The 11,631-nt window shown below is 40.1% G+C and overlaps 1 protein-coding gene across 2 annotated transcripts; it reads left to right on the top strand.

The window, feature by feature from the left end:
• The first annotated feature begins 721 nt into the window (after positions 1-721).
• Positions 722-11,221, top strand: LOC308689661 (tripartite motif-containing protein 16-like). 2 transcript variants are annotated; one of them, XM_081363494.1, is made up of 6 exons: positions 722-1,382; positions 2,649-2,744; positions 2,831-3,064; positions 6,314-6,473; positions 7,796-7,843; positions 8,068-11,221. In XM_081363494.1, exons 1-6 carry the CDS (start codon positions 813-815, stop codon positions 8,595-8,597), a joined length of 1,638 nt encoding a protein of 545 aa, XP_081219620.1. In that variant the 5' UTR covers positions 722-812; the 3' UTR covers positions 8,598-11,221. The 2 variants fall into 2 exon arrangements, with proteins under 2 accessions (XP_081219620.1, XP_081219621.1); XM_081363495.1 differs by having other exon boundaries at positions 727-1,382; positions 2,843-3,064.
• Positions 11,222-11,631: the final 410 nt, after the last annotated feature.

Raw genomic sequence — 11,631 nt, 5'->3', positions numbered from 1 at the left:
TTACTAAGGACATGCATTTCCAAGAGCTTGCCACTCGTGCATTCAGCACACAGACCAAACATGCAGTGGGGACTGTCTGGATTTCAGGCCACAGCTTCAACAAAATCCTGTGTCCATGGATAACTTAATATTTTCATGATAATGGCAAAGACACGCATTTCTTGGAGTATCTGAACACCAGAGTACATGAGATGGTCGAAGCTCAGCAAATTAGGAATTCCCAATTATAGACTCCAGATGTTCACTCTTGAAGCAGCGCTAGGCCCCTAGAATAGACATTGTTCAATACCGTTTCTGGATTTTCTAAAGCATTTTTCCCTCATCCCTGGTGCTTGCCTTGTCATACCTTGTCAAGTATGTGGAGTTCGTCTGGCTTCCCTCTCCATTACCCTCTAAATTACAGAGAGTTTTACAGTCATTTACATTTTACATTCTGAACATCTTACCTGGACAAACTGATACCAGAGTTCATCACACGTTCACTGTTTCTCTCAAAGGGTTCAGTGCACAACTGTCTGCCAGCTCTCTGTCCCAAATTTCACAGTTTTATTGCATTTTTTATTGCAATTACCATGTCAACAATGGCAATTTCCAGCACATCTGAAAAGATTCAGGGTGCTTTAATTGTGTTGTCTGCTCCTCTGTAATGTACATTCTTTGAGTGTCTGTTTGAGACTGACATCTAGTGGACGTTTTATCATCTTTTGCACACGACACTCAAACACAGAACCAGGAAACACGAGTTCAGAGAAAGTGAAACTTAAGTGTAGCTGAGCTGTTGTGTGTTTGTGTCTCTGTCTTCATGCAGTAAAATGGCAGAAGCCAGAATTACTCTGGATGAGTTTATGTGTTCAGTGTGTCTGGATCTCCTGAAGGATCCAGTGACTATCCACTGTGGACACAGTTACTGTAAGATCTGTATTACAGACTTCTGGGATCAGGAAGATGAGAAGAGAGTCTACAGCTGTCCTCAGTGCAGACAGACCTTCAGGCCAAGACCTGCTTTAGCTAAAAACACCATTCTGGCTGAAATGGTGGAGAAACTCAAGAAGACTAAACTTGCTGCTGACTGTTACGCTGGAGCTGGAGATGTGCAGTGTGACGTCTGTACTGGAAGAAAACACAAAGCCGTCAAGTCCTGTCTGGTGTGTCTGAACTCTTACTGTCAGAATCACCTTGAACAACATGAGAGTTTGTTTAAAGGAAAGAGTCACAATCTGACTGATGCCACTGGACGACTGCAGGAGATGATCTGCCAGAAACACGACAAGCTCCTCGAGGTTTTCTGCCGCACTGATCAGAAGTGTATATGTGTGCTGTGTATGGATGAACATAAAAACCATGACATTGTATCAGCGGCTACACAGAGGACAGAGAAACAGGTATGAACTTACAACTACTGATGAAATAATGTAGAAACACTTATGTAGTTTTAATTTAATTTATTAAATCAATGATGAAAAGTTTTCATTGACTACCTTTTTTTCCATGACTAAGTATATGTTTACATAACAGTGTTTTCAACTGAGAAAAAATTAATGCGTTTTGGTTGTTCATTTTCAAGACAACAGCGTTTTGGGTGACTGAAAACACAAGCTTTTGAAAACTGGTTTCCAAGTCAAGGTTTTGAAAAATGATGCCTTTACCGTCTCCATGTAAACAACAAAAACGGAAATTGTGTTTTTCTTGAAGTGACATCACCAACTACTGGCCTGGCAACATAATTTAGACTTTTTAGTCATTTTCACAGATCCGTGTGAACGGGGATCATTTTGACAATGTTGTCGTCTGTTTTTGGTACATCGCTGTTGTGTAAACATACTTTAAGACAAGACAATGATGAGACCAACATCATTAAATGATAAATATGATTATATCAACATGCAATTTCATTGACGAAAAAAGGTAAGACTAAAATGTATTTAAAAAATATTAATGTTCATGCATATCTGCTGTTCGCGAGCGAAACACGCGGCGTTGATTCGGCGCACAGCGGCTTGTAGAGTTCTTGAGCTTGAACGGACAAATTCATGCAGAATTATGTTAAAATGCCCATATCTGCAAGTATCCTTGTAAAATATAGTCGATTACATCTTAAGTGAACGTAAACATTTGAAACAGAAAATGCTTGTGTAATTATATGTCGGGATGCGTGCAGCTCTTAAGGTGACAGCAAAATACTATACTAGACAAAAATCATTATTGTTGATCCCTGCTAAATATCCACTGTGCTATTAATGAAAGATAAAATATACAAGAAATAGAATGAACAGTGAAAGTAACAGAAGCTCCTGCAAAACATTTTAACAGGCATAATTAAGAGTGAAAATAACTGAAGGAAATATTTGCTAAATGAATTAAGGCAACTAATTTGATTCATGTTTTTTTGGTTTTCTCTACAAAATATTTTTTAAAAATAACAAATGAATGAATATACAGCTATCTGTACTCGGCATCAGCAAGTACCAAAAATGAAAGTATCGGTATCGGACTCGTTCTGGAAAAAGTGCTATCGGTGCATCCCTAGATTGAGCCTTTGAACATTTCCATACTAGATCTCATCATCAATATTTGCTTGATATCAGCTGTTCACATGATGATTTTGTGGTAGTATTACTGTCACTGTCTGTCATTGGTTTGTCCTTTAGCACCAGCTGAAGGAGACGCAGAGGTCGTTCCAGCAGAGGATCCAGCAGAGAGAGAAAGATCTTCAGCAGCTGAGAGAGGCTGTGGCGTCTCATAAGGTGAGTCTGGAGAAGAAGAGAAGTTTAAGACGTCTCAGTCAGGACTCACTGAAGCCACTGTGTGATTGTGATGTGTGTCCTAACAGTGCTCTGCACAGACAGCAGTGGAGGACAGTGAGAGGATCTTCACTGAGCTCATCCGCTCCATTGAGAGAAGCCGCTCTGAGGCGACACAGCGGATCAGAGATCAGGAAAAGACTGCAGTGAGTCGAGCTGAAGGACGACTGGAGCGACTGGAGCAGGAGATCAATGATCTGAGGAGGAGAGACGCTGAGCTGGAGCAGCTTTCACACACACAGGATCACATCCATTTCCTGCAGGTAACAGAGATCTAGAAGAACAGGGTCATAGTGGACTTGAGCAAGAGACTCACAGAGAAACATTTCATGAGAGCAGAATGAGCCGTTGACTGAAGTGTTGATCTGTGTGTTCGGTTATTATATCATCATCAGTCAGACTCTCATCTGATCTTCTATTTAAAGAGATGCACTTATAAATGCAGTTCAGCTCTGGAAATCTCTTTTTTTTCTCGAAGATGTTTTGAGCTTCCAGACAGCAACAGTTCAAAACTAAACTTATATATATATATATATATATATATATATATATATATATATATATATATATATATATATATATATATATATATATTTAACAACAAAGCGTTTTTTTGTTTGTTTTTGTTTTTAACAATTTTTCACAATGCTGAATTGGTTGCAATTAGGTAATGTGACAGAGTAATGTTGAATAATGACAAACCGTTGTCGTCGCATTTTATGATAAACGAGTCCCTTCTTAGGTGTCGATTTCCTTCTCTGCCTCGTCTTGCCAGATGTAGTTGTACATCAAACCAAACTTTCCGAACAAGACCAATGGCTGTGTGTGGTGACAGCACGTCCAAATGTTTTATTAGGTGCATGTCTGCTGTCGAGATCGGGGGATGATGCTGACTAATGTCCTTACCAATCTTGCGAATTTGTTTAATGGTAGATTTAAAAACTGCATTGCTGGAGTTAAAGGTAGCACTCTTCAGGATGTCAAACTTTTTGAAATATCTGGCGACACCAGTCCTGATGGCCATATAGCTGGCTACCAAATAAGTCTGGCCATTTGCATTCTGAACAGACGCATAAAAGGAGCGTAGCACCTTATTGAGCTCTTCTGACTCATACTTATAATCTGTTGGGATTTTTTCTCAATTAGCCAATCTATGAGATTTTTCATTGCCCATAAAATTCTTTTGTGTTAGTTTCATAGCAGTCATCTTCTATTCTGTCAAGTTCAGATTCATTCAGCTCTTTGTGTCTCGTGGTTGTTTGTTCTTCAAAGTTCATTTTTAGTTTTTTTGTTTTAACTGTGGAGTCAGTGGAGTCGTCTGATTCTATGCATTGCTGAAAAAAATTGTTTTTACCATATATGTTGAAGTCTTCCATTGTAACTCGTGCTGTTTGCCAGATAGTCAAAGACAACGGACTGACACATTAAGCATTTAAATAGTCCCGGGAAAGATGACCCATAGTAACCCGGATGAACGGTGTGTTATTCATTTTGGTGGTTGTTATCAGGGAATAACACACCTTGGTATGTCGTAACTGACCAATCAGGATCAAGTATTCCACAGAGTTGTTAAAATAATGTAATATTGGAAAAAGACGTTGTTCCAAGTACTTATCACCATATTTTCTGCTTTTGATTTGTTTTGTTTTCAACTGGATGCTTTTTTTTAATTGTCAGCACCAATTAAAAATCGCTCCATGTCTAATCAGTAGTGATGTGACGTTCGGCACTGAGGCTTCGAAGCTTGTATGAAAAAAATGAAACATCTCTCATTGAAGCAGTATATCGGAGCTTGATTCGTTTTGCCATAACCACGTGATCTGTGACGTCCGAAGCTTCGTTTCCACAAACAGTCACGTGACTGCTTCGTATTCAGATTCAAAAATAGCGCGAACCCCTTGAGCAGGTTTGAGTGTCATACCCTTCGGTACTAGAAAATAAAAAAAGAAATAGACTCAGCCCTCACACAGTTGAACAAGTCCTGTTCCTTAATAAAAAATATTTAATCTATCTATAAATTACAGAAACTTCTGTCTGTCTGTCTGTCTGTCTGTCTGTCTGTCTGTGTGTCTGTTATTCGCATATCTCTCGAACCGTTAGTCCGATGGATTTCAAACTCGACAGGTGTCTTTCTACGGGCACGAGTAAGTGCAGTGCCAAGTTTGACATTGTTTGGATGAGAAATGCAAAAGATATCGTTACATATATCGGTAAAAGAAGCACTTAGAAGGTCGTGGTTTAAAAATAAACATTCTGACATAAACACTCTGTCAGCTACACTGTTTACTTCTGAATATTATATTTTATTCACGGCCATTTTTCGGAGTTCACTGTGTAGCCTGCTCCCTGAAATCTGTAAGTCACCTACGCCATTTACTTCTGTATATTATATCTATCTATAAATTACGGGAACGTCTTTCTGTCTGTGTCTGTGTGTGTGTGTGTGTCTGTCTGTCTGTGTGTGTGTGTTATTCGCATATCTCTCGAACCGTTATTCCTATGGATTTCAAACTCGACAGGTGTTTTGCTACGGGCATGAGTAAGTGCAGTGCCAAGTTTGACATTGTTTGGATTAGAAATGTAAAAAAAAAAACGGTAAATATATATCGGTAAAAGAAGCACACACTGGCTTTTGCCGCTCTAGCCACTCTGGCTTTTGACCCTCACAGAGAGGGTCGAAGAAAGCAGTGGAGGTTAAGTAGCTTGGAGTTCACTGTGTATCCTGCTCCCTGAATCATGTAGTGTATTGTTTGTCATTATGTCATTATAAATATTTGCTTTCTACCATGCACAAATAAAAATGTCACTGAACTTTTGCTGTGTAATTGTAACAATGAGCACTCAAATACACCAAACCATCAATTACTAAAAACACACACAAAAACTTTGCACACACTTTGCACTGCTCCCTGAATCGACACGCTTATTCATTTGTGGATGTTAACTGAATCTGTAATTCACAGTCTCTTTCACAGGCATCATTTGTAGTTGCCTATTCACAAACTGTTTGCTCAAGCATAGCGTTTTCTCGGAGTTCACTGTGTGCTTTCTACCATGCACAAATAAAAAAAAGTCACTGAACTTTTGCTTTGCAATTGTAACAATGAGCACTCAAACACACCAAAACAATAATAACTAAAAACACACACAAAAAATGACTTTGCACGGGCATTTTGCACTAGTTTATTAAATACCCACAAAATAAAATGTCAGCTCCCCAGTTCACAAGCACTTCACCATTCCACAACAAATTTCTTTTATTTTGATTATATATGCCTACATGAGCCTTGCCTATGAACTCGTAGGATTAGCACTTCTATTGAAAGAATATAATTTGTTGCTCTAATGTCATATAATGAACATAAAGAAAAATGTATCTGATGCTGTGAAAGAACTGGATTTAGTTCAGTTACTAAAGATGTCAAGATCAACAAGAGCCGCTCAAATCTGACAGTAGTGCAGGTTATTGATGAAGTGTGGAGGTGATGAGCTTTAATTTCTGTTTTCTGTAGAGTTTCCAGTCTCTCTCAGCTCCTCCTGAATCTACAGACGTAAATGACAATCCCTTCAGTTCTCTCTCCTCTTTTGATGTTGTGAGAGAAACTGTCCTTCAGCTGAGAGACAAACTGGAGGATTTCTGCAAAGAGGAGCTGAAGAAGATCTCTGACAGAGGTAAAGTCCTGGGCCCGTATTCATAAAGATTCTAAGAATCCTCTCAGAAAACTCTTAATTTAGCTAAAAAACTTTTACGTAGGAGTCTTAGCTTAAGAGCAATTCGGGACTGATCTGAGAGCAACTCTGAGCAAGGAAAAGACAAAAACTTTCATCTTTGTGAGGAGGCGGGGTTGACCCCGTTGCTATGTATGACACAATCTTTTGAAGACTGTGATTGGTTGGTTGTCCAAGAAGGAAAAAAAGAGTGATTTTAAGTATAGGGTCTATTCTAAGCCTTCACTTTGAAATTACATGCGCATTTTTTCCTATTTGACCGTTCTCTCACACACACACACACACACACACACACACACATTATATATATGTATATAAATCCTTTTTTTTTTTTATTTACCATGCTGTTAATTTCCTGTAAGGTATTTGAAACGAAATGAACTGCGACACAATAAGAGGTTCTGAAAGGGCTGTAATTGTTTGTGTGATCACTCTGCTTACAGAAAATGTTGTGACAGAACCAAATCATCACTGCTGCATTGTTGCATTTTCCCAGTTGCCAAATATCGTAATGTAGTGATTACTTTTATTTCTGGCGCTATGACATTTCTGCGCTGTGTTAATGTTAGCTGTTAGCGCATCTCTAATAAGATCAGTCACAAACATGATTCCTGCACGATCTAATCTATAGCGTCTTATTAACTCACTGTCATCCATTGTCTGCAACACATTTCTTCTCCCTCTTCGTCTTTCTGCCATTTTCTCCTCTGCTAAAGAAACTCTTAAGCCTCTTAAAAGTCCTTGTCCGTGCTCCTAACAATTTTGACCTTAAGACCTCTTTTAAGGGTTAAGATGCTTTCTGAATTACTTCTTTCTTTACTAGGATTTTTTCTTTAATTTTAAGAGTAAACGCCCGCATTTATATGAATTTTCTTAGAACTTTGTCACTAGGAGCTACTCTTTGCATTAAGATTCTTTATGAATACGGGCCCTGGAGATTCATCAGCTCTCAGAAATGATCCTCCATCATCTCATATCATGTAGAACAGTGGTGCCCAACCTGTCACTGTCCTGCACAGTTCATCTCCAACCCTAATCAAACACACCTGCCTTTAATTTTCACGTGATCCTGAAGACCTTAATTGGTTGCTTCAGGTGTGTTTGATTAGGGTTGGAGATAGACTGTGCAGGACAGTCGATCGGCAGGAGCAGGGTTAGGCACCCCTGATGTAGAAGATCATATTAGAAATGTCTTAGGAACGGATGCAGGGATCATTTTCTCTTGACGTGATAATCACACTCTTCATGTCTGTTGATTTCCACAGTCACTTGCACCAACATTGTTCCCAGAACCAGGAACGACTTCCTACAATGTAAGTCAGAAAAACTCTCTGAGTGTCTTCATGTTCTTCCTGTAGAAGGTGAAAGAAACATGACAGAAGAGTTTTAGAGTTGATCATATAAATTATGATTTGTACAGGATATCTGAAAGACTGTATTGAGACACTGCTGATATATTGAACATGAAGAGATCAGCTATAATAAAAGATCAGACAGATTCATAATTCCTGATTCTGATGTGTTTTCTCTCCATCAGATTCCCATCAGTTCACTCTGGATCTGAACACAGTGAATAAACGCCTTTATCTGTCTGAGGAGAACAGAGTGATTATCGACACTGACACAGATGAGCCGTATCCAGATCATCCAGACAGATTTGATGATGTGTTTCAGGTGTTGTGTAGAGAGAGTGTGTGTGGACGCTGTTACTGGGAGATTGAGTGGAGTGATAGTGCGTTTGGTGGTGTGTGTATATCAGTGTCATATAAGAGCATCAGGAGGAAGGGACGGGGTATTGGGTGTGAGTTTGGATCTAATGATCAGTCCTGGAGTTTGTTCTGCTCTTCCTCCAGTTACTCATTCACACACAATAGCATAGTGACTGAACTCCCTGTAAAGTCCATCAGCAGGAGAGTAGGAGTGTATGTGGATCACAGTGCAGGAACTCTGTCCTTCTACAGAGTCTCTGACACAGTGAGCCTCATACACACAGTCCAGACCACATTCACTCAACCGCTCTACCCTGGGTTTAGGGTTTATTATGAATCATCAGTGAAACTGTGTTGATGAATCAGAACAGACTGTAGAGAGATTCTACCCATAATGCTTTGAGCTGCATGATCAATCAGTGTCAGTGAGATGTTACAGTCTCTTTATTTTCTGGTAATTTCAGTAATTCTACAGCTGATCTTCTGTCAGTGAAATAACATGTCAGAATAAATGTGTGTAATGAATCCTCATATAGACAGTCAGATCAGTGTGTGTTTGTGAGTCATGAGTGACGGTGTGTATCTGTGCTTTTCTCAAACTCTATTTGTGTTGATGGAAATCAGTCAGTCAGTCATTATTGTAGTGTCACATAAATCATTTTATATTACTATCAAAATTACCTTTGAGGGACTTCCGGTGACGTCATCTAACTGATGGCAGCTTGAAAGGTTAGCTCTCCGAATAAGTGATTGAATTTAGCCCCGAAACACGAGAAACTAACTCGAATTATCATTATCATTGTCATGGAAGAGGGGGCTCAAGTACACACTAGGCGAAAACAAAAGAAGCAACTGCAATCCGAAAAATTTGAGCGAGAAGCACGGGGGCAGAATGCCGAGTCGCCATTAAATGTCTGTCTGGATGATACGGTACTGGAGCGAGGAGGCGCCAGCGAACCCGAGGAGACGTTAACCTGGCTATGATTCTCCACGAGTTGCATGATTTTAGGAGAGACAATTCTGATCAGCTAAAAGACATTAAAGAAGACATCCGAAAAACCAACGACCGATTAGAAGAAGCGGAGGAACGAATCGTCGGCTTGGAGGAGAGATCGCAAAACACCGAAAGCGTAATGGCGGAGGTTCTGAAACTTCAGACGCAGTTAGAAGAGAGGATAACAGATCAAGAAGGCCGTTCGCGATGGAACAACATCAGGATCTACGGGGTCGTGGAAGGGGCGGAGGGCAATTCCCCATTGATGATTGCTTTCGTCGAGGATATGCTGAGGGAGAAACTTGAACTTGAATTGGAAACATCGCTATCCCTTCAGATTGAGAGAGCACATCGCGCGCTCGCTCCACGGCCGCCGGAAAACGCCCCACCGAGATCAATCGTGGTGAACTTTCTCAGTTATAAAAGGAAGGAAGAAATTTTGCGAACTGCGTGGAGGAAGAAGGGCTTTGTCTGGCAAGACAGGAAAGTGAACATTGATCACGATTATGCCCCTGAAGTACTTAGAAAGCGCAAGGAATATAATGAAGCAAAGAAGCTACTTAAGGAGAAGATGATCAAGTTCCAAACCCCCTTCCCGGCCAAGCTACGGGTGTTTTTTCCAGATGCGATCCGGGTATACAACACTGCGGAAGAAGCGACGAAGGATTTAGCCGACAGGGGATTTCCCATCACTGTCATTCAGCCCCCTGGGACACTGATGGAGCGAATTCAACGTCTCACCTGGCGCACGGCTGGTAAAAAAACGGAACGAGGTCGCACCAGAGACAAGCCAAGTTACAAGGAAAAGCTCCAGTCTTTTAAACGGTAGCTAGTCCGATCATTGAGTCTAACAAGTTGGTTCTATTAAGATGGTTTTCTTGTTGTCCTTTTTCGACATCATGGAAATAGATTAAGCCATTTCAATAGTTTCGTGACGCTAGTGTTTTCACCTATACAAGGAATGTAATAATGAATGTCGGAGGACAGCTGTTGAACTGACACATGAGTGCGAGCTGTATTGCCAATGTGATCAGTATAGCGGGCCCTTCCCTATTGGACTGTGAAGGTTTTCCCTCAGGGCCGTTCTGTTGCGGCTCATCCGAGGTCAGAAAAGAGACCTCTTTATTAGAAGTCTTTAAAGGGTACATAACATGCACAGTTTCACCTAATCTCATGTTAATCTTGAGTACCTATAGAGTAGTAGTGCATCCTTAATATCTCAAAAAAGTGTTTAGTTTTATTATATTTAGAAAAGAAAAATACAGCTTTCCGATTCTCTCCGGAAAAAGCCGAGGTCCTGGAGGCGGAGCTATAGAGTCAAGCGGTAGTACTTGATTTCCAGCAAAATACAGAAATCTGATCCAGTTGTACTTACATGAATGGGGTCTTTTATCACTGGGACCGCTCCACGTTTTAATAGCAAACGATTTGCAAATCCAGCGTCGACCTGAGCCTTGTTAATAAAACATTCGTCACTGAAATGAACAGAACACACAACCGCACTTCCTACACTCCGTTGCTGCCCCGGAAAAACAAACTGCATCCACTGTTCCTGTAACACTGGGTTCTTTGGAAAACTGAACACGGTAAGCTTTCCCTCACATCCAAATACACACTCTTTTGGAGACATTGTTGAACAAATCCTATGCAGCGCTGCCGATGATTTCCTGTTGAAGCGCGTTGATGTGCGCGGTCTCGCTCTCCTCTAGTCGACGTGCTCGCGGGCGCGCTTTTCCGAGAGAAATGCTCATATAAGGAGTTCCACTCTTATCTACGTCATTAGATCCACGATCTAAAAAAAAACAGCCGAAACTTGTACCAACCCGGAAGTAAGATTTTCAGCATAGAAATTCTCCGTTATTCGTCCAAAATATTTTTTTAAAACTTTGCCCATGTTTAGCATGAGAATCCATCTCTTTAACACTGTAAACAACTCTGAATACATGAAACACCATTGTACCCCCCCTTTAAAGTTTTTATTTTGTTAATGGTTCTTCATTGTTTTCATTTTGTTATGAGTGTTCAACTGCTGTTCACTGCAGTAAGGGGGGTGTCTGCTCATTTGCTGAATCATAGGAAGGGATGCAGGATAAGTTGTATGTTAAAGGGAAACTATGTTAAATAATATTAAGGTGATATCTTTCAATGTGAATGGGGTGCTCAATCCAATTAAAAGAAGCAAAATCTTCTCAAAACTTAAAAAAGATAATGTTCAAATTGCTCTCTTACAAGAGACACATCTTACACAGGTAGAACACAGCAAGCTGAATAGGTCAGGCTTTAAACATGTTTTTTCATCCGCTTATAGATCTGGCCATAAGAGAGGAGTGGCAATGCTAATATCAAAACAAGTAAATTTTGAACTTATATCTACCATCACAGACAAAGAGGGTAGATA

This window comes from Scardinius erythrophthalmus (assembly GCF_964197995.2).
Source record: "Scardinius erythrophthalmus genome assembly, chromosome: 4".
NCBI lineage: Eukaryota > Metazoa > Chordata > Actinopteri > Cypriniformes > Leuciscidae > Scardinius > Scardinius erythrophthalmus.
Note: the sequence above shows the minus strand (reverse complement) of the source record. Positions and strands in the feature narration are given on the sequence as shown.

What these genes read in the sequence shown, in the direction of transcription:
- LOC308689661 (XM_081363494.1), top strand. Translation starts at nt 813, where the DNA reads ATGGCAGAAGCCAGAATTACTCTGGATGAGTTTATGTGTTCAGTGTGT. An exon ending in GAAGAAGATCTCTGACAGAG is followed by an intron (nt 6,474 to 7,795) that starts GTAAAGTCCTGG and finishes TGATTTCCACAG; the next exon opens with TCACTTGCACCAACATTGTT. An exon ending in CAGGAACGACTTCCTACAAT is followed by an intron (nt 7,844 to 8,067) that starts GTAAGTCAGAAA and finishes TCTCTCCATCAG; the next exon opens with ATTCCCATCAGTTCACTCTG.